This window comes from Oculina patagonica, chromosome 6 (genome assembly GCF_052425735.1).
Source record: "Oculina patagonica isolate OP01 chromosome 6, crgOcupat, whole genome shotgun sequence".
Taxonomy (NCBI): Eukaryota; Metazoa; Cnidaria; class Anthozoa; order Scleractinia; family Oculinidae; genus Oculina; species Oculina patagonica.
Window position 1 is genome coordinate 35,614,200 of NC_135763.1, and position 22,943 is coordinate 35,637,142.

Here is a 22,943-nt window from a genome sequence, read left to right on the forward strand (position 1 = left end):
AATTCACGGAACATCTTTTTTTCTCAAATTTAAGCTAAACGCCATTTCGCCATTTCAAAACCATAAATTTAATGCCTCAAAATTTTGTTTGCGTTTGTCTCCACAGGAATTGTATTAACTGAAAAAAATAAACATTAAAGTACATTGATAGAAATTGAAATCCGTTTATACAACTGGAGTAAAGCTTTGTGGATTAGGTAGGGCCTGACTGAAGAACTGTTATAAATCATGAAGTTATATTGGGTTCACAAAAGCTTGTATAGTAACAAGCAAAATGCAAATTTTGCGAGTACAGTTGTCCAAAATATTGTTCCTTCCTATTATACTTTAGATAGGTATGTAAGTTAGGTATAGTCTACTTCCAAAATGCCGCCTCTATTCGGAGAGAGTTTGACGAAAATTTCTTATTCTTACTCTTACTCTGAAGTCAGAGAACCTCACATAATTCGTTGACGTAAAATACTGCAGTATGGTAAAATCTACTTAAAATTCAGTGTCAGTAACAGTAACAGCTGTTGTCGCTTCCATTTGTAAATTTTGCACAATCCTTGCTATTCAACCGAAAGAAACTTCAAATGCGGCAATTTCTCGTCGCGTTTATTCACAATCAGAGAGAGGAGCGTTGGGAATAGAAAGGGGAACCGCAGAGGTAAGATTGCATAACTGCATACGGTCTTGCTCTAGATCTTTTCAAAGCATTATGATCAAACAGTAACGAGCGACAAGTCACAACCAGCGAGGAAAATAATATTTGCTCAACAAAGGAAAATGAAACTGAATCTTAAGATGTTTGATGATTTAACAAATGTTTGTTTCTATGCTGCGTTTATAATGTGGTGTTTGCTGTGACGGATAAGAAGTGCCGCTAGCCTACGGCTCCACAAAACTCTTCTGACATTTTTTGCTGAATGGTGTTTGATGAAAGGTGTTTTGCTTCTCATGCGCATGTAACACTTGTCAATTAGCAAAGTACGATTGAAAGACCAACCAACATGGCGATAGAAACTAATGTTAAGGTGTAAATTTTTAGAGCTTTGTTTCCTTTTTTTTAGTTAAGAATGTCTGTTTAAGCCAAAATACTCCAGTTTCATCATGTGCGATAAAAACAGTCAATCGTCCACAATTAGCTCTTTTGAAATAGATTGATCAGTCGACAATTGGCGTACTGCATGCAGCTCTCGTGTCGACCGTGTCCGGCAATGACTTGACGAAGAAGAAAGGTTTGTTTCTTTTTTATTTTCGTTTACACGTTCCGTCATGAAGTGAACCGTTGATTCTCGCTTTTGTCTTACATCGATCACTTTATTTCCTATAACAATGCCCAGTTTAAGCTTGTAAGCTGACATACAAACTTCAAATTTAGGTGTTGCAGCGCTTTCAAGCATAGAGTATATAAATTAATTTATGCTCCAGTTAGGAACCGTACATTGTACACTGAACCGCCAACGCACACGAAAAGAGTAAATGAAGCCAGATCCATTAATAACAAGTTATTTTTCTGTGCCTGTGAAGCTATTAATTCCACCATTTTTAATGCTTGTTGAAGTAAAAATCTCAGGTAAGATAAAACAGCAGAAAAGGTTGGTAATAAATCGCTATAGTTGGTGCACTTTTTTCCATTTTCTTTCGGAATAAGTATTTAAAATCTGTAGTTTTGTACCATTTAAAAAACCATACTATCACTTATACTATTATTTGGCGGAGTTTTGAATAAACATCAAAATATAAATACGTTAGTATTCTATGAATACGTAACATTGGATCCACATTATTTTCCAAAATAAAAGCTTATGGGAACAGTTTGGAATTCACTTAATTTAGAACGTAGTGGAAACCAGGCCAAGCAAAATTAATGCTTTAACTCTTCAATTTTTGCCAGTTTTCTGAAATCTGCTGGCGCTTACCTCGACTCTATCACTTCTTCTTGTGCAAATATACAAATATATATAAAAAAAACTCATTACCTATGCAAAATCGAAACATTTAAAAAACGTTTTAATATAAGATCCCCAACAACGAAAATTGTGTTAAAGGAAATGTGCCAAGTGCCATTTTAATATTTAGTCTAGTGCCAAGTGTGCTTGCCTTTTTAAACGGCTGAGGTCGGTTTCTCTGTTCTAGATATTGATAACACCCTGCTTGGTTAGTTGTCTACAGAACGAAATTATTTCTTTGAAATTTAGTTTTAATTATTCTAAAACAAATATAATTTTTTTAATAAAGTTGTGACAAGCAGAAAAGCAGGTGAGCGCATAAGCCGTCTTTCAAAGACCACTAGCGTTCCTTGTTATTTTACCTAGAAGGGTATATGGCACAAATTTTGTTCGGATGCCATGTAAGGATGCAGTTTTTCTTATTTCGAAGAATTTTAATTCCCTTTAGCTTATCGGTTGCCGCCTAGATGAAAAATATACTGATTTTGTTTTGTTAAGGGTTTAATTTCCTACGTTCTGTAATGTATTTGCTTTTTTAATGTTCAGAAACACAGGTGCATTTGTCAAATTTATCTGCGTCTGGTTGGAATGATGTCCGTCAACAGCAGCTTAACGAAGTCGAAGAGGTAATGTCCATATCCTCAGTTCATGTTTTAGCCCGATCGTCCGGTCAGGTTAATTCTGAAAAAAACTTTTGTTGGTGCCTGACGTTTTGACAGTTTGGGAAAACGTCATGCATCTTCAGAGTCAAGAGCCTTGATTCTGAAGACGACTTCCGCTCAGGTTGTCGAAACGTCAGGCACCATTAAAAGTTCTTTTCAGAAGTACTCTCACTCGGATGGTCAGACTATACGACTACTGCTGTAGTTAATTCGAATTGTGAACGATTGAGAGCATATTTTTTTCTTTTTTGTTAACTAATATAAAGTTATGTATCACTTTTTTTACAGTTTATCTTCAAGAGTAACTAAAAGGACTGCAAATAAGCTCTCGCCAGTTTTTCTTGTTATCTTTATTGTTGTCTGGACCAGTTTTGTGCCAGGGGCTGATCCTAACCAGTGCAGAGAAGAATATAACATACAAGGCATGGCTCTGGAAGGGTTTGTCTTCAAAAACTTCTCAACAAGAGGTCCTCACGTTTGTGCTGACAGGTGTGATCGAGAAATCACTTGTCAAAGCTTCAACTACGCCATGGAGACGAAAACCTGTGAGCTCAACAACAGAACAAAGGAGGCAAAACCCCAGAATTTTAAACAAGACCCTGCTCGGTTTTACATCAGGCGCTTAAACAGAGGTGCGCTATATGTTAATAAGATTAATACAGAAACATTCACTACAAACTAGACAAAGGAATATGGAAGAAATTGAAAATAAGTGTAACTTGTCCTGAACACATTTCTTTTATGCATGTACAAAAAATAATTCTCTAATTCGAATAAACAGAAAATTTCTTGATCTTTCCCTACGCAAACATCGTAATTATCTTTCTAAAACTATAGTTTAGTTTAGTAATTTGAATCTTTCAGGGAAATCCAGACAAATCAAGATACAGTAATGACACCTCAATATAGTATTTTGTGATAAAACAAAACGATTATTTCAAATATTTATTGAAGTTATTGCTAAAGTAAAAATGTTTATTTCATTGCATGCAGTTCCTTTGGGTTCCATCCTCGAGCTGCCAGCACAGTCCTGTCAGGAAATAAAAGCAAGTGAAGGGAAAGGAGCCATTAGCACAATCTACTGGCTGGACCCCACAGGCACTGGATTTCCTTTTTTGGTCTATTGTAACATGACAATAGGAGAGGGTAAGTCCTAATGAGCTACCGTAAACCCCATCCACAATAAAACAGCCTTTACAACGTTTTGTCATAAGTGACATAAAAAGTCCCAAAAACAAAGAGCAAGAAGAAGACAGTCAATATTGCTTAATAAAGCATACAAATTACATGTCATCACGTGCATAAAAATATTTTGTCTATAGCTACACTCGACAACTGTATTAACGCTGTCGGAATCACCACTCTACACATTATCCCTGATAATCAAATGGATGCTTCATCTTACTTTGGCGAGAATTACCAGCCTGCTTACGGGCGCCTCAATGGTACCAGAGGAGACGGTTGGTGTGCGAAAGAACCTAACAGGACACACGATTGGCTTCAGGTTGATCTTGGAAAAACAATGCAAGTGTGTGCTGCCGTCACTCAGGGAGACAGAAATGGCAATGAATGGGTTACGCACTTCAAGCTGTCTTATTCATCTGATGGAAATACATGGAAAACATATCTGTTTGAAAATGGTTCCGAAGTGGTAAGCTGTATTCCTTTTTAAACAAAACGTATGACAGACAAAGCATTATGACGTTAATTATTCGTTGACTTTGATGATGACGAGACAGCGAAGACAGTTTTTACGACAAAGACGCAACGAATACGACGAAAATTGAGATGGCCATGGCGATAATGATGACATATTTTAGTTGATACAGATGAGAAGAAACGCTTTACTGTTTCTATAAAAAAAAATCACAGCGAAGGTGGTAGAACGAAGCTGACCAGCACACTCAAGTTGCCATTTGCGTCTGCAGTTGTAGATGTTTACGTGAGTCTATCACTTTTTTTCTCATTTAAATTAATTACGTTCCTTGTTATTCGAATAGGAATTTCACAGGAAAGGCGACAGTAACACAGTTGACCATCACAAGTTTCCAACACCTGTGTCTGCAAGATACATTCGTTTTCATCCAACTAAACGGCACAACTGGAACTGTCTCAGAGTAGAATTGTTCACTACCGAGAGTAAGTTTGTCATTCTTCAATTAAAGCTTTTTTTTAAAGTACATGCTTGTTTGTCTTAACATTTCCCACGAGAGATATTCTGTGTGCTTATTTTATTTTAGCGCTATATAAATTTTATTTTTTTTTATCTTCACCAAGTAGCTAATGGCTGTATCCTAACTTGATTTGAACTCTTTTACATGCGTAGACAATTGTCACAATAATCCTGTTGGTGTTGCCAGTCCAGTTATCATCCCTGATGATCAGATGAATGCTTCATCGCACTTTGGCGAGAATTACCAGCCTGCTTACGGTCGACTCAATGGTGATAGAGGTGATGGCTGGTGTGCGAAAGAACCTAACAGGACAGACGACTGGCTTCAGGTTGATCTTGAAAAAACAACTCAATTGTGTGCTGCTGCCACTCAGGGAGACAGAAATAACAATGAATGGGTTACACATTTCAAGCTGTCTTATTCATCCGACAGAAACAGTTGGAAAACATATCAGTATGGAAATGGCTCCGAAGTGGTGAGATCTTAATGTATGTATAAAAAATAAGGCATGAAAAGAAAAGTATCATGATATTTAAAATGACCAGGATGATGACCATGACAATGACGGTAAGGTTGTGTTGTTGTTGTTGTTGTTGATGATGATGATGATGATGATGATGATGATGATGATGATGATGACGACGACGACGACGACGAGGTGAAGGAGGAGGAAGAGAAGGAGGCGGAGAAGAAGAAGGAGGAGGAGGAGGAAAAGGAGAAGGAGGAGAGTAGTAGGGGGAGTAGGAGTAGGAAGACAAGGATGTGGTGACAATAACGATAGCTGTGACAATGATTAAATATAATGACTACGATTTCGTTGACAGTAATTTAATAATAATATACAACATTGTAGTTTCATATAAGCAGCTCGCTTGTATGTATTTTATAGGGATTTCACAGGGAAAGTGACAGTAACACAGTTGAGCATCACAAGTTTCCAACACCTGTGTCAGCGAGATACATTCGTTTTCATCCAACTAAACAACATAATTGGAACTGTCTCAGAGTGGAGCTGTACACCACCAACAGTTAGTTGTCATTTTGCAGTTGTATTCCCTCTCATGTTAACGTTTATGCTATTTGAGCCTGATTATAAAGGTGTCGTTTATATTTCGTCTTTAATAAAGCTGGGTGACGTGCGATACAAAAAAGATTCAACTTATGGAACTTTAAAGAGACTTTGTCACGCAGAGTTAAAGTTATTTTATTAAGTTTTACCAAATATTCGCTGTGAAACTTAATGCTTGCAAATAAATTACTTCTATGGATCTAAATGAGAAAACTATAGCTTTATTACAACCAAATGTGTCTCCCGGGCGTTATAATTTAAAGTTACAAGCAAACGAGATTAACTTTGAAAACTATTCAACCCAACAGTATTTCAAAAACCCATAGCGCAATCCGTTTCAATCTTCTACATTTTTGGAAATCCGTTCCTTCTTTTGTATTTGCTGTGTTATTGAGATGTTCCTTCACTGTTTTAAGCGGATATTTTTATATTTGACCGAATTCAATGGCTATTTCCCATGCCAAAATTTGGCTAACATCCGTGACACAGTCCCTTTAATCGATTAGGCCTTGACATCAATTCAAATTTTTATTAACTCTTCGTTTTCTCGTAGAAATGGCAAATCAACCTTGACATAATTTACTTTGGAACTTCAGAAGATACAATGCATCAACGAAAATGAACTCACATACAGACTTAAACTCGTTAATCAGAGATTGCTTATTGGTTTGAGTCCCTGGTCACCAAATTAGGTAGAGGATTCACTGCCAAAAAGTGCATTGGAAATTCTCAAAAGGAGACTTGAAAACATGGTTGTTAATACATATTATTTGTACAGGTTCGGTGAAGAATCACAGATTGGTTATCACTGAATGATTAGTAATCGCTGGGACAGCGATATTACAATCGTCTGACAGTGCTGCTTTTTAAGCGTTGTACACTTCAAAGTGGGAAGGTGTGGTGGCCTAATGGTTATATTTAGCACGCCAAAATACATTACATATACTGTCAAATTGTACTTCCTTACGTCACTGGTACAAAACAGCCCGAGCCATTTATGAATTTGCATACGAATCCGCAGCGCGAATTCGTTTTTATCCTATTGTTTTTATGTAGTAGATAAAACATTCGCGTCCGATCTGTATGGGCGTTTACAATGGTGATCCGTTACTTGAGAAATGAAAACAATAGATTTAATGCAAAGTATTGTTATGCGATTCGGTAGAGATCTGTATCAAAAGTTAATGAATACTAATTAGCTGAGCAGGAGTTTGTATCAAAAGTTAATTCAGTTGTGTACATGTGATCTGAATACTGTGCTGGGATTGGTTTGAACCATTATGAATAGTTAATGAATTTTACAAATATTTTTATAATACCATGTTTATCCTATTGTGTTTATATACTGCAAGAACTGAAAAAATGGTCAGACATTACTTGTAACACATACGATTGTACAGAAAGGAATGACATTAAAGATAACACTTAATCAGCTGCTATCTTAAGTTACCTACTAGTATAACAAAAATATTTTAAGCATATGGTTTAATACCAGGCCTAGGGTTTGATCTTAATCGCAGTTGGATGTACCTTTTGACATATATGCAAACCCTAGCGATCTCACACACAGTGTTTCACGGGGAATAGTAGCTATAGATTGAAGAAGCCGTGCTATTCTGTTCTTTTGGTTTACACATTAAGATAGTTACCTTTTGCTTTTGATTGAAACATAATGGATTATATTACAGGTATAAGGTAAATTGGAGTTATAGTTGGTCGACACAAGTAACCCGTTCCGTTTTAGTTTCAAATAGGGTTATTAAGAGGCTCCGACTGAGAATATGGAGAATCGTTGGACCGGCTGGGGAAATCGAAAATCTTGAAACTTTGCCTGAATAACACCTTTGGGGAACTATGTTCGAAAATATTATTCTCATCTTCTAGGAATTTATGGTTTTCGAGAAATTAAGAAAAAACGAAAATAACGGTTTTTGGCTCATTAAATATGCAAAAAATATGCGTAAAAATGGCAAAGTTCTCGATATTCCTATAAAAGCAATTTTCAATGCTTTAAATCGAAATAAACTTAGAATAATAGCTTGACCTTTCTTCTTTCAGGCAACATAAACTTTCATTTTTTTCCGGCTATTTTGAGGTTTCCTTCGCCTTTTAAAATATTGCTTTATCAAGCACTTCGGGAAAGGGCAAAAATTTAGAAACTTTGGAGGCCAAAAAAGCACCTTGATATGTCCGATATGGAGTCAAACTAAACACTGTGCAAAAGCTCAATGTCTCTTCTGTTATAATATTAAATAAAAAATCTGGGTACTCAAGATTCACACAAATGAGAAACGAAAGTTTACGACCTCCTCGTGCCTAATTTGCATAAAGCTAATTTTTGAATTCGTCCTCCGCTAAGTGATCTGGTCCGCTAAATTTACATTTGGAAGCTATGATTTGCACAAAGAAAGCAAGTTTAAACTTTATTTGATTTTGTTGACGTCTTATGCCTATCAACAGGTTATATAGACGCGAAGAAAGAAGAACAAATAGTAAAATCATCGACTGAGCTCATTGCGTGACCTGCGTCACGTTATGAATTTTCTTGTCAATAATTGAATTAAAAAGATCGGAGGAAAGATTTGTTTGTTAGGACTCTTACATTTCAAATTTAAGATTAAAGATTAAGATAATATCATTCACTTTAATACCTGAAATTGGGAATGATTTGTATATTTTATTTACTCGCGTAACTTACGTCAAAAATATAAATCGTGTAGTTATTATTAATTTGGAAGTTTACTTTTTACGAACATAAACGTACATAATTATTAAAACTATGATGGACATATATCGCTGTTAGCTTTCGTTCAGTTGTCATTAATGAAAATAAAATACGAAAAGTTTCTCATCTTGTTTTAAAACAACTATATAAAAGGTTTCGATCGTGCAAAATCCATTCATTCATTCATTCAGATGTACATCACAAAATTAGATTAAAGAGACCGAACATGTACACAGCGACAGGACCCGGTGCCAGGACATTTAACACAAAGGACGAAATTATTCGGCTGAAATTTAAAAATAGAATGACCCTTTACAGTTGTGCCTCTCTTGTTGGTGGGGCTTGGAGTCCAAGCCCAGAAAATCCAGAATTTGTCCAGTTTGTAAATTACTATGCAAAAGCACACTTCAAATTTTGTTACAGCTTGTCTGACAGAAACTGAAAGCATCGTAATAGCGAAGGAAAATTGTTAGTTGCCCGTGCAGGTAAGTTAAAAATTTTTTTTTCTTTGAACCACTTTTATGTATGGGTATCTGAATTAATACAAGCTTAACTATCCAATACCTTAGGATTTTTGTAGCGCAAGAATGCCAAGAACATATAACAGTTTGCCATAAATACAAGAACACGTTCTTTCGCTGGCGGACTGGAGAGCAAGATGTTCTATACCAATGGAAATTGCGAGCCATAAGCCTCCTTTTACTCAGGGACGATCGCGGAACTGCAAGCAACCCTACTCTGTTTTACAAGAGACGGGTATGCTTTTTTTGAGCTAGATCACATAAGCATTAACTTTCTGTTACTTAATTTTGTTTTAAGCCCACAGTAACAACTTCCAAGTAAAAATTTAATGAATAATAGCTTACATGATTACTATAGTATTTCCTAGACTTTTAAGTTATAACACTTTTTTTAATATTGTGAAAATCGCTTTTGGTTTTAAGTTATGAAATGACAGTTGACCTTACCCTACTAGCCTTCAGAACAAGCGGTCTTGCTCAAGGGATAGAAAGCGTATGTAAACGTGCGAGCAAGCGAGTGCAAACACAAGAGCACGCACGCGATTGCTAAGTGGTACAGTTGTTTATCCGCTTGATCCTTCGCGCCGCGCTAAACCACTCGTTCTGTAGACTAACACTTTTGCGAAGGCATTAAGTGACAGACGTTGGTTTTCAGCCAGTGATGCCAGATATTCGTTCTGCACGGGCAACTAACAATTTTCCTTCGCTATCGATGCTTTCAGTTTCTGTCAGACAAGATGTAACAAAATTTGAAGTGTGCTTTTGCATGGTAATTTACAAACTGGACAAATTCTGGATTTTCTGGGCTTGGACTCCAAGCCCCACCAACAAGAGAGGCACAACTGTAAAGGGTCATTCTATTTTAAAATTTCAGCCGAATAATTTCGTGCTTTGTGTTAAATGTTCTGGCGCCGGGTCCTGTCGCTGTGTACATGTTCGGTCTCTTTAATCTAATTTTGTGATGTACATCTGAATGAATGAATGGATTTTGCACGATCGAAACCTTTTATATAGCTGTTTTAAAACAAGATGAGAAACTTTTCGTTTTTTATTTCCATTAATGACAACTGAACGGAAGCTAACAGCGATATATGTCCATCAAAGTTTTAATAATTATGTACGTTTATGTTCGTAAAAAGTAAACTTCCAAATTAATAATATAATAACTACACGATTTATATTTTTGACGTAAGTTATGCGAGTAAATAAAATATACAAATCATTCCCAATTTCAGGTATTAAAGTGAATGATATTATCTTAATCTTTAATCTTAAATTTGAAATGTAAGAGTCCTAACAAACAAATCTTTCCTCCGATCTTTTTAATTCAATTATTGACAAGAAAATTCATAACGTGACGCAGGTCACGCAATGAGCTCAGTCGATGATTTTACTATTTGTTCTTCTTTCTTCGCGTCTATATAACCTGTTGATAGGCATAAGACGTCAACAAAATCAAATAAAGTTTAAACTTGCTTTCTTTGTGCAAATCATAGCTTCCAAATGTAAATTTAGCGGACCAGATCACTTAGCGGAGGACGAATTCAAAAATTAGCTTTATGCAAATTAGGCACGAGGAGGTCGTAAACTTTCGTTTCTCATTTGTGTGAATCTTGAGTACCCAGATTTTTTATTTAATATTATAACAGAAGAGACATTGAGCTTTTGCACAGTGTTTAGTTTGACTCCATATCGGACATATCAAGGTGCTTTTTTGGCCTCCAAAGTTTCTAAATTTTTGCCCTTTCCCGAAGTGCTTGATAAAGCAATATTTTAAAAGGCGAAGGAAACCTCAAAATAGCCGGAAAAAAATGAAAGTTTATGTTGCCTGAAAGAAGAAAGGTCAAGCTATTATTCTAAGTTTATTTCGATTTAAAGCATTGAAAATTGCTTTTATAGGAATATCGAGAACTTTGCCATTTTTACGCATATTTTTTGCATATTTAATGAGCCAAAAACCGTTATTTTCGTTTTTTCTTAATTTCTCGAAAACCATAAATTCCTAGAAGATGAGAATAATATTTTCGAACATAGTTCCCCAAAGGTGTTATTCAGGCAAAGTTTCAAGATTTTCGATTTCCCCAGCCTGTCCAACGATTCTTCATATTCTCAGTCGGAGCCTCTTAAGGTCTTACAGTTTTGTTATTTTGCAAAAAAAAACTTGGAGTCCCAACCTCGTTCGCAGGGTTTTCCCCTTGGTAATTTTCCCAAAATGCCAAGGGAAAAGCCATGGGAACGAGGTTGTAAGAGACCGTACTTTCCAATTTTCCAAGAAAGAGTAATCAAACGGAGTACATTAATCGGTAAAGGGCGACAGGAAGGAAGCGGGCAGCACACTCTTCTTAATAGTATATTCAAGTTGTATCAAAGAGGCAGGTTCCCAACGGCATGTATCGATTTGATTTCTAACTGCTTCACAGAAAGAGAACCTGCTCCAGTCACAAGGGTCCAAAATATACAGGCGGTGCATATTAAACTCGGACATGACATAGATTTGTCCATTCAGAACATATCGTTAGGTTGTCGCAACAATGCGAAACCTCTTCCTGTATGTATGAGACAAAATGTATACGATGTCCAAACTCAAATCATTCCATAACACTTCAATTTTCCAAGCGTGTGATATCCTTCCTCTCCTGCGTGATCAGTGTCACCAAACCTCAACTGAGTGACAGGCAGGTGAGACTTGTTAGTCAAAAGACCGCTGTCTTCTCGCCAAATAAAATCATTCATATCACAATTACAAGACTTAGAAGGATTAGCGCAAGAGTTAGTCATACCGCATGCACACCCGTGAGTAGCTCCGCCCCAATACGTCATTTTTTCTCCAACACCTGACACCCACCAAGCATATAAGTGTTCTAAATATCTCATTAAAGAACCTTTGCATTCGTATTTGATGAACTGTTCGCAGGTAGTCGAAACGTTTGTTAGACCTTCTATCTGGGAGAGATTGCAGCCAATGTAACCGATGTCATGTCTGTAACTTCCGGCGTTATCAAATCCTATCACGTGGGTTCTGTTCTCGCTGCCATGACTAACAACTGTCACTCCAACGCCACCTTTGTCACTCATGTTACAGTAAACAGTAAATGGAGCCTCGCCTTGTTCGCCGTCAGGATCAATGACGTAATCACCACTGACATCACTGATGTTTGTTTTCACCGTGCTGCAGGTTTCAGGATACTTGATATTAACGATAATTTTTGTGTAAAGTGAACTAAGTGAGTTAATGGCACTGCAAGTGTACATACCGCTATGCGTAAAGTTAGCAGACAAAATAATCAAGTTGTTTGATGCATCAATAGATGCGCCTTGAGGCAAAGAGAGGTTGACATCGAACATCCAGGAGATTGATGGCTGCAGATCACTTGAAGCGGAACATGGCAGCTTCAATGTTTGACCAGTGTACACAAGCACTTTGGACGGGGGCCTGGTGATGAACTTAAGAGCAGTGTAGACTTGCAGCTGGGCTACTGATGAGCTGGCACCCATAATGTTTGTAGCTGTACACACATATGAACCACTGTCATCTGTGGTGACGTTTAGTATGGTAATATTTCCTTCATTGACTATGCTTCTTGAGACGGAAAGACTTCCTTGAGATTTGCTCCAGGTGATCAGGTCCAGAGTGGGATTAGCAGTCACATTACACATCATAATGACGTCACTTCTTTCCTCAGTGACGATTTCGTCTGGGACAACTGCTACAAATGGAGGTCCTGAAAGTTTAAACATGAGCACGTCATTACATCTCAGTGCTAACAAACCGATCGACCAACCGACTGACCGATTAGCCGATTGCAAAAGATCGACCGATTGATCGACTGATTGATTAGCTACAGCTGACTAACCGACTGGCCGCCTGACATACTAATCGAATAACCGACCAAACGTCCAACTAAACCTGCAGAACGAACTATCGACTGACTATGTAAATACATAAATAAGTAAAGAAACAAACGACCGAACAAATGAACGAACGAAAGGACGAACGGACGAATGAATAAATGAATGAATGAATGAATGAATGAATGAATGAATGAATGAATGAATGAATGAATGAATGAATGAATGAATGAATGAATGAATGTTGAATAAATACAATTAATACAATGCAAAATACCTTCGTCGCAGTTTTGTCCCGTGAGTCCGTTTGTACATACACAACGGTAGCCTTTGCTGGTGAAGCCTGTTTGACATCGCTTGATTGCAGGACAAGGATTACTTGAACATAGGGTCTATAATAACAGAAATTAGACACAAAAAGAAGTTATAACTATAATAACAAACACATGATAACTGGCGCCAAGGAGACTTTACTTCAGTTGTTATATGTTGCTAACATACGATGCCCAGTCTGTATCCCAGGGGAGCCCCCTGATTGTCTGCAATGTACCAGTACTGGTACACTCTGCCTCGTGGTGCTCACTGTAGTTGAAGCACTGTAGTAAGGAAACTGAAGTCTCGAAAGGAGGCTTGAAAAAGGCGTGTTATGGGGCTTTGCCTATTACAAAGCAAGAGTTCATATGTGGTTTGGTCTCCTTCAGGACCAAGTGAACTGTCCGTAATAAGGAGGTTCGACAATATGATCACCTGTTCCTCATACATTTTTTTTTTACCGACACGTCGGAGGAGGCGCCGACGTGTCTACCGTGACGATGTCGACCTTCAAAGTCAACTTCGCAGGCACACCCGGCGGTGAAGACCTGGGAAAACTTCTGCCCGTTCAGGTGTTTAATGCTCGCCGGACAGTATTGCACGCAGGCTAGTGCTCAGCTTAAAAGAAGACAGGACTTATTGAGTTGTATTTTTCTGACCTGAAATGAGGTATATTTAGCCCCGCGTTCCTCTTTAAGGTCTTCAGGATGAACGTCGTCACTGGAATTGCTCAACTCACACAAATGATTTCCGTGCTGCTGTAGCTTGACATTGAACGAAACACAGTCACCCTCCATGAAACAGTTTACCTCACACGCGCTGGAGTCTTGTATCAACATACTCTTGAACACGTGACCCACGAGAGTGTGATCCTCGATTGGAGGATTGATTTCCACTTGCCGACAATTTTCTAAAGATAAAATCCAATTAATGGCTCAGGAGCAATGAAATAGGTCTAGTTATTGGCGGGTAAGTTATATACTAAAGAGTTTTATCTCAGTAGGGAGGGTTTATTTGGTTTATATTTAAAGCGATGTTAAACATTGCTTTGACTCAATCAAAAAGTTCAGGTTATGTCAAGGACACGAATAATAAATATTGAAAGTTTACATATATAAAAAAATCGACTGGTTATTAAGCCGGTTATAAACGGGTAGGTTTCACAGCAGAGAGCATTTCGAGTACAACTATATCGAATTAAAACTCATCAGTAAACGGTTGTAGAGATTATTCTAGAATAACAGTGTGAGTTGGGGCCTGTTTACATGTTTCATTCCGGAATGAAAGTCATTCAGTATTCATATGACAGAGTCGACCGGCTCAATTTTCTCCTTCCCTCCGCCGCGAAAAAAAGAAAGCCTGATCGCAGGTTAGCTCAACCTAAGGCGTTTTCACGTGACGTGCGTGCCTTTCGTGCGAGATCAAAAACAAAGATGGCGCAGGTTTCGCGCAAACATGTTATTGTGCCCATTAATGGCCACATTTGCAATTTTAAAGAGCAATTTGACCATAGGGCTGCTTCTTTGGGCTAAACAGGTAATGCTATTTTAATAGCAGTTTTTTTTCGCTCTAAGTTCAAACTGTGGCCCCGTACAGGAATCAGAAGAAAAAAATTAAGGGCCTGTGTACATGATTCCGGAATTACTTTCATTCCGGAACGAGTTCATTCCATCCCCTTCTCTATATCTGTTTACATGACAACGAGTTGTTCTGGAATGACGTTTCATTCTGGTATCATGTAAAAACAAAATGAATTTCCTTCTGAGATGAAACCGCACCTCATGAAACCGCATACGCTCAGCGTGATATGCCGCTGTCCTCTCCGAAATTAAAGTTGACATATAATTAAGATATCTGAGTGAATTTCCACACGTTTTTTGGCCTCATTCACGTGAACTTTGGCGAATCCGGCCCAGCGTTAAATTGAATAAATTTTGCAGAAGTGCATGAAAACTCAATCTCTGCAGCAAAAAACAACACTGATTACCCTAAATGGCAACGTTAACTAGAGCGTAGGTTATGCACCATCGAGGACGTTCCCTTATGCGGGTTTTTTAACTCCTTTCATCTTTATAAATTTGCTTGAGAATTTCGTATGAAATTAAATTTATTTCCTAAGTGCTTCCTCTGGCCCGTTTTCAATACAATTTTGTCGCAATTTCCTCGACGAATGTTGTCTTGCACTAGAGTTGCTAACTACTTACAGTGCGATAAGGTCGTGATTCCAACCTGATATCGCCGACGGTACAGTTGATTACGACAAAATATCATCCTTCTTTATAAGACGCATGTACATGTTCTGATACAAAACTTTCGTTCATTTTATAGCATTATATAGAAATTCGAGCGATGTCGCTCGCCAAATTGCAGCGTTTGTAACAGCGCGCCAACACTGTTGTAACGGCAGCAGAGATCGCGACAGATCGCGACAAAAATTGCACTGAAATCCTCTGTATAAATCGTTTTTAAACACTTACCCTCTTCAGGTTGTAATCCATTGCAACTGTCCATCGGAATCCAAATCAGAAAAAGAAATGATATGCCCATCACTGATTTCATTGTGAATTATGTCACTACTGTTGCTCTGCAGGCTTTGATCATTATAAAAACTGATCTGACTATATAATCATTCATCTCCCCCTCTTAATTAAATATTTATGCACTGTTTAATAAACAAAATGAAGTGCTTTTTTACAAAATTACACATTTTGTCTTTAAGAACTTCAAAAATGTTTTATTAAAGAAGGAAGTCAAAGAAAAAACTACTTACAACTTTCCCGAGTTCTCGTACCTTTGATATTTCGAACCTCGCGAGAATTCGAACTACAACGCGTACGCTCAGTCGAACACCCCAGATTTTTCTAACCAATTTTTCCCATTGACGTTCGAATGTGTTGTTTATAGTGGTCAATGCACTCGGCTACACCAAGCAAGTCCCCAGGCATGCTACTTAAACTGCAGGAACAAAACAAATATTTCGAAAAATCAGGATATCATTATGTAATATCTAGAAGTTTAACTGTTAGATCAGCAGGGTGCTAAAAACTTTGTGCATAATTACTACTTGATTAACATTTGTAACATTACAAAGTTTCTTTTTAAAATATGGGAATGCTGTACATCTAAAAATAAAGTGCGAGCGAAGCCTTTCTAAAATGTATTCTTTTATCGTGAGTACACTCATTAATTTCATGAGTTAATTTCTAATTTGAAGTCTAAAGAAGTTCCAGCCTTTTACGTTTTTAAAAAGAACGCGACTTGATCACAGTGTGTCATCTACAAGTTTCATCGAGAACCTTCGCTGACAGCAAATCATTTGTTTGCGTTGTGTCTACGAACCTTAATTTGAAGAAGATTCTCGATAAAACGTTAACCGAAACTTGTTTTGCATATTTAAACAATTGCTGTAATGTATAGCGTGTGCGAGCGAGCGAGTCACTATTGGTTTTAGGATTGGTGGCAGGATTTTTTTTTAAACCGGTCAAAAAACGTAATAATTCAAATTCAAAGCAAATGGGTATTGCCTTCCACAACAAGGTGAAAACTGCTCTATACAAAGTCGTGTTCTCTTTCAAAAAGTATTTAATTACTGGAAACGCATCGTACGCATCTCCTCTCGTATAGGGCGATCTTTGCTGACGTCATTGTTTACATTTTACCTCATTAGCATAAGACTTTACATGGAGAAGGCATCATGCTAAACACCAAGTGACTTCAGATTTTTAAAGAACTTGTGAAACTTAATTATTCACGAAATTTGCAGCACTTTTCGTGCAATATTCGGCAAGGAGATATAAGCGTTCAAAAACTGCAAAATTCCTTGGCGGCAAAAGCGCTAATGAGCCTATATACATTCTTTGTGCAATATCAAGTGTTCAATTAAACCAGCTTCACAGGTGAAGTATTTAATACATTGGGCTCAAATTTATAGCGAAAGTTATTTGTACCAAGTACTTTCAATATTCAGAACTGATTTTTCTGTAGATCGCTCAAATCAGACAGTGAAGCGCTTACGCTAATGAGGCAAATATTGTAAACAAAGATTCCTCTAGGGGACTCATAAGCCTGGTTTTCACGAGCGACGCAAGCACAAGCGCCAGCACAAGCGCGATCACGCAAAAAGGACAAATTTTGATCCTTGTGCTTGTGCATGTCGCAAGCACAAGCACTAGGCATCAAAATGCAATGCGCTTGTGCTTTTGCTTGAGTCAAAGCCCTTTTCACAGAGAAATAAGAGCTGTTATCCTTGCGCTTATGCTTGCGTTTGTGCTTGCGTCGCTAGTGAAAACCAGGCTATAGTTGTAAGCTATTTTGGACTGCAACATATATCGTCACTGATGCTTGTCCTGGCAACAGCTTGCACGACTGTTCTGCTTGTATTTCATAGCCGCGTATCTTGCGTGTCAAGAGTGTCGGTGTTGCAAGTGGACTGCATGCTACAATTTCTTGAACTATCCGCTTCTTTCTTGATTGTCAGATGTCTCAGGATGCCGGTCAATTTACTCCTGAACAACTCTAATACCCTTCCATTAAGAGCGAACGACAAGAAAATAAAGAACCCTGTATAAAAAAAAAAAAGAAATGGGACAAATGTAATAAAGCAGTGATTGTGATAATAAGTTATGTTAAGCAGTCTACAATACTTTACCAGGGTCCTAAAATTTGGAAATCTATCCCAATATCGATCACTGGCTCGACTAGGTTTTCTACTTTGAAGAAAAGAGATGATTGACTTTTATGAGATGAGTCTTAATTGACCTAGCCGTCCATCCACAACTAAATTTCTAACAAATTGATAACCGAGGTGCCCCCCCTCCCTCCCCTTATAAGCCTGGTGGTTTCTTGGAGGTCTCCTCGCTTTACCATAATTATTACTGGAATATTTCCAATCTTAAAAAGGCTAATAGATGATGATGATGATGATGATGATGATGATGATGATGATGATAAATTAACCGAAGCAATTTTGATTATAAACTCTACTGCTACATGATTTTAACAACAACCAGTACAAATGGCAGAAGCTTAGGCGCATGCAATGCCTAGCGGTAATCACGTTACTTCAAGATAGAGATTAGACTCACCACCCCACCCCACCTCAAGGGTAATGATACATGGTCGAGACGGAGGACAAAGAAAATGTCGTACACCTAAAGTCTCAACCTCGTTCCCAGGTGAGAGAGATACCCTGGGAACGAGGTTGCTAAAGTCTAACCTGTCTCACATAAAATGAAAACTTGAATAGGGACTTGCCTTGAAGACTGTTTAAAACCACGTACGGGTACCACAAGAATGACAAAGCTTTCAAGTTTGCAGCAATTCCAAGAATCCATGTGACACCCATCACTGAAGCCATTTTAACACAAATCACAGCTACGCTTGTACCATGATTCTGATTGGTTACTTGTTGGGTTCTCTGAGTATAGAATTACTGTAATTTAGTATAAAAAATGTCATTCTGTTATTCTTAGTACCCATCACCTGATCAGTTCGTCTGTTACACTGTTAACTTTAGTCACAACTGCGGGTAACCTTATAAACTAATGCACTTTTTCAATTGAACAAATGTTTACTAAGCTAAACTGAAGTCAAACTGTAAATTAGTGAGATTTTTTTGACAGTTCGAAAAAATAACAACAAGAACTGCAAGCAGTTTATAATCGTGCGGGTAATGTTTGACCACCGGACCTCTTACAGTGCTTTGGCCTAAAGGCACGGCACCACACAGTAAAAAAAAATCTTTAGAAAAGCAGTCACTTGAGAAACAAACAAGTCGTGTTTGCGTTAGTCACGGAGTAAACGTGACATCAATTTCCTTTACCACGCCATCTTTTGCTTTTTAAAACCACTTGCCTAGCCGGAAAAATGCCTGCTTACGCATGCAAATATTTATTTTGTTCCGAATGTTCAATAAAATAAACCCAAACCAGTTCATTTAAAAGAAAGCCAAATCACGCCAAAATAAAGAGTAGACTAAAGCCATCCCATTGTGTTTCTCCGTTTAGCGTCTTCCGACAAGCTTTTGGTAATTCCCCTGGCGCGATGACGTGTATCCCGTGCTTTGACATATTCTTGCTGAGCTTGCAACTTACGTTTCGATAACGTTTCGATTCTCAAAATACCGTAAACTCAAAACAAAAATTGGGATATCCAGAAAATAAGTCGTCGTTTTGCAATATTTAACACGTTCCGGGTAAATTGTACGACTTGTACTCGCTCCGAGCCAAACGCTTGAGTAACACAACAATAAATATTTCACACAAACAAAGCGCAGAGTATTCAAACAGAAAATAGGTGAATGATTATTTATATAGCTACAAGCGAGAGATCGCGTGACATGGGTCTGACGTAGTGGTAGTTTTAAATAGCTTGGACATGTCCAAGCGGTCTTTGTTTTCGCTATGTGATTATATTCAGCCCTCTCTTCTTGTAAAATATGGAATGAAACAAAATTATACATTTTAGAGAATAGAGTGTTCATGTTAAATGCGAGTGATCGGCTGATCTCTATTAAAAATATTAAATCTTGCGTGACCGTGACAGAAGAGCCGGCTGGGCCGCGTGGGTCTGGATCGATTTACCGACAAAAAAAAAATTCCGTGCAGATTATGAATCGGGCCCAGGCCCTGCCCGATTAAGAGTGTGTCCATAAGAGGACCAGGCAACAGGTGATACAGCTCATATCACCGATTTCGCCCAAACTTAGCATAAATGCTGGGTATGGTGAGCTTTTTACTGTGACAAAACATCAGCTTAAAATATTTTATTCCCTTCAAGTTATGGCACCTTTTGCAAAAATGGCCATTTTTCACTAATTTATGCATATTTAATTAGCTGACTTTGATTGACCAGTTCCACAAGAAAAAAAGACTTCTGAAAATAAAATTCACTGCATTATATTCTGTGGTTATTAGGCTTTAAGTGCAATAATTCACTTCAACCGTCTGATTTGATTTCTTCTCCTCAAACGGTCTTTTGGAAGGTACACATTTCGTACTGTTGGAAATAGCCTTTAACTAGTGCCCAATATCTCCCATGAGCAACAACTTATATACATTATTCTTACATGGGTAATGAAATCCATCTCTAAACTTCACAAAAATGCCACAAAATGTCTGGGGACTTCAATATTTTATTAGTATTGAGGAACTAAACACACGTAACTTAACGATTTCTTGCTATTTCATCAAAATCAACGAAACACAGAAGCCATTTATTTGCCTCAATGCATAAAATTGACGAAAAGCTAATCAAGCATAAATCTATAGATAACAATCAAAATATTGGCGAAGAAAAGGCAGTTAGGACATTTTTCGGAGCGTTTTCAGAGCCGATATAATTCAGCAATGTTGTGATAGCAAATGTAAAAATAGCAGCGAAAGATTTTCTTCACAAGCTCGCTCAATCAACATTAGGCACATCAAAGTTAAGAAACAAGAAAGTAATACTACATACATGCCACTTATCGACACACAGATGCTTTCTTTTGAAGGATTTGTTCTTCCTCGCTGCACTGCGATCCTCGATCGATCTCAATTGATACTGTGCTTTGAGGCGCGATGAACTTAGCCAATACACGTGTTCATTCTTCGTGAAAGGTGTAAACAGGTTGTCAATAAAGTCATTCAAAGAGCTGTTCAAAGTTCACGGAAGGACACTTCTCTCAGCTTTGAGAAATAAATTAACTGGAAAATAAACAGCCGCCATTTTATTTCTACCTTTGAGCCTGCCGTTTCAGTCAGCGGTACGGCCGCACGAGGTACTATATATGGTAATATAATGTACCCAAATGTGGTTTTATATGGTAAGGCCATCCCTTTTTTTTTCGTTTATCGTCGTATTGTTTTTGAGGGTCGCGGTCGGAAAAAAAAAAAAATCAAAAAAAAAAGGATAAGGAGTTGGAACTAGGAGGCCCGGTACCTCAGCAAAGTCCGTGCGGAAAAAGAAGAAGGTACAAAGAAATGGCGGAAGAGGAAGGAAAAATCGACACTAAAAAGAAAGCGTAAAAAGGATAAACAATAAAATATTATTCCCCCTCTTTATTTTTTTTTTTTAAAACGCGAAAATCTGGGTCGGTCGGACGACGCTAAACAGAGAAAAAAAAGGGGAGGCAATAATTACAATTATAGTAGTCATATATAGTTTTTATAAATCCTAAAAAGGGAATCATAGAGGGGATACATAGCCTAGCCCACACAGATATACACACCTAACAAGTATAGGGTGACCCTACGGCGGAATGGCGGAAGATGGAACGGCACGGCGGGGGGAAGGGAATACGAGAGGCGTAAAACGCGGAAAACAAGGGTCCTACGCTTGAAACTAAAAAAGAAGGAAAGCAACAAAAACAAACAAACAAAAGGAAATTACTGCTAACTTCTCAGAGACAAAGCTAAGAATGTCGCTAAGAAGATAGTATTATTGATCGTCGAAGAAAAGCCAATTCAGCGGCGCACAGTAGAAAATCAGAAAACAGTAATATACCCATAGACGAAGGCACATATCTTTTTTAAAATCCTGAGGACGTCGACTGAGCCGGGACGAGGTAGGAACTGAGGATCGACTGGGAGGAAACACCGGGCGTCCCCGGACAAAGCCGAAGACGCTAACGAAGCCGTTAGAAAGAAAACGAAGGGCCGAAAAACGATTTGTACTGAGAATTAAAAAAAAACCAAAAATTTCAGATGGTCACCCATCCAAGTACACCCCGCTCAACAGGCTTAATTTGGCGATCGGATGAGAACCGTTTTCAGTGTATCAGAAAGAGCGCGTAAATCAGCTTATAACATTAAATCCACTTAAATCATCGTTCAAAAGATCCATATAACCAGTTTTTTCTTATTTCATGACTCTTGTAAGTCTTTCTTCGTCTGGGACTGATACCACAAGGAAAGCACTGGTTCTCGTCTGATCGCCAAAGTTAAGCCCTGTTGGGCGGGGTTAGTACTTGGATGGGTGACCATCTGGAAACCCCTTGTTGTGGGTTTCCTTTTTTAATTTCTCAGTACGACTCATAATTTCAGGCCCTTTCTTTTCTTTCTAACGGCTCGTTAAAGAACTTCGGCATACATTTCATGTCTCGACGGGACGAACCGCTGTAATTTTACGAATCCTCCCAGTGATCACTCGAGTATCCTACCGAATCCCGGCCAGATCGACGTCCTCGAAGATTAAAAAAGATATGTAAGAACCCTTCGTTATTATTTTACTTTTTTATTTTCTACTCTAGCAGCCGCTGTAAAGTTGCTTTCTTAGTAAAAGTATCTATTACGACATTTTAGCCTTTCGTCTCTGAAAGTTAGCATTTTTTTCTTTTTTTTTTTTTTTTTCTTTTTAATCTCTTTTTTTAATTTTCACAATTCCGCTTTTAGATATTCCGTCATCCCTTTATTTTCCGTCATTCCGCTTTAGGATATTCCGCCATTCCGCGTTTTAGGATATTCCGCCATTCCACCGTGCCGTTCCATCATTCCGCCATTCCGCCGAATAGGGTCACCCTAGCTATACACAGCTATACACACGCGTGTTCATTTGCTTTTCCTCCGCAAATGTTTGTTTTCGTTCAACCGGGGCTTGATCTTAGCCTTATAAGTAGTGTGCGTTTCTTGTAAAAGTGAGAATTTTTTTCAACTTCTCCATTGAATTTTTTTGATAAATAGTTGATGAGAAATACACTGGATGCAGTGTAATGTATGCG

At 37.9% G+C, this 22,943-nt stretch overlaps 2 protein-coding genes and 1 pseudogene across 4 annotated transcripts in view; 2 read left to right on the forward strand and 1 right to left on the reverse strand.

Annotated features, from left to right (window-relative positions):
* The first annotated feature begins 1,081 nt into the window (after positions 1 to 1,081).
* The window catches only part of LOC144657248 (lactadherin-like), a 34,355-nt gene continuing 12,493 nt past the window's right edge, over positions 1,082 to 22,943 (forward strand). Inside the window, exons 1-9 of one of the 3 annotated variants that reach the window (XM_078517569.1) lie at positions 1,083 to 1,220; positions 2,481 to 2,560; positions 2,885 to 3,228; positions 3,590 to 3,742; positions 3,919 to 4,247; positions 4,597 to 4,735; positions 4,923 to 5,245; positions 5,660 to 5,798; positions 6,393 to 7,053. In XM_078517569.1, coding sequence (XP_078373695.1) covers positions 2,523 to 2,560; positions 2,885 to 3,228; positions 3,590 to 3,742; positions 3,919 to 4,247; positions 4,597 to 4,735; positions 4,923 to 5,245; positions 5,660 to 5,798; positions 6,393 to 6,412 — 1,485 coding nt within the window. In that variant the 5' untranslated portion in view covers positions 1,083 to 1,220; positions 2,481 to 2,522 and the 3' untranslated portion in view covers positions 6,413 to 7,053. Of the gene's footprint in view, positions 1,221 to 2,480; positions 2,561 to 2,884; positions 3,229 to 3,589; positions 3,743 to 3,918; positions 4,248 to 4,596; positions 4,736 to 4,922; positions 5,246 to 5,659; positions 5,799 to 6,392; positions 7,054 to 22,943 lie in introns of those variants that run through there. The other 2 variants (XM_078517570.1, XM_078517568.1) reach the window with 2 other exon arrangements.
* Positions 11,484 to 22,943, reverse strand: part of LOC144657233 (uncharacterized) — a 39,419-nt gene continuing 27,959 nt past the window's right edge. The window contains exons 1-4 of the mRNA XM_078517545.1: positions 15,724 to 15,831; positions 13,906 to 14,156; positions 13,212 to 13,326; positions 11,484 to 12,807 (exon numbers count right to left, since the gene is read on the reverse strand). Of these exons, the coding sequence (XP_078373671.1) occupies positions 11,669 to 12,807; positions 13,212 to 13,326; positions 13,906 to 14,156; positions 15,724 to 15,805 (1,587 nt within the window). The 5' untranslated portion in view covers positions 15,806 to 15,831 and the 3' untranslated portion in view covers positions 11,484 to 11,668. Of the gene's footprint in view, positions 12,808 to 13,211; positions 13,327 to 13,905; positions 14,157 to 15,723 lie in introns of the transcript that reaches the window.
* Positions 22,119 to 22,235, forward strand: LOC144659027 (5S ribosomal RNA; annotated as a pseudogene).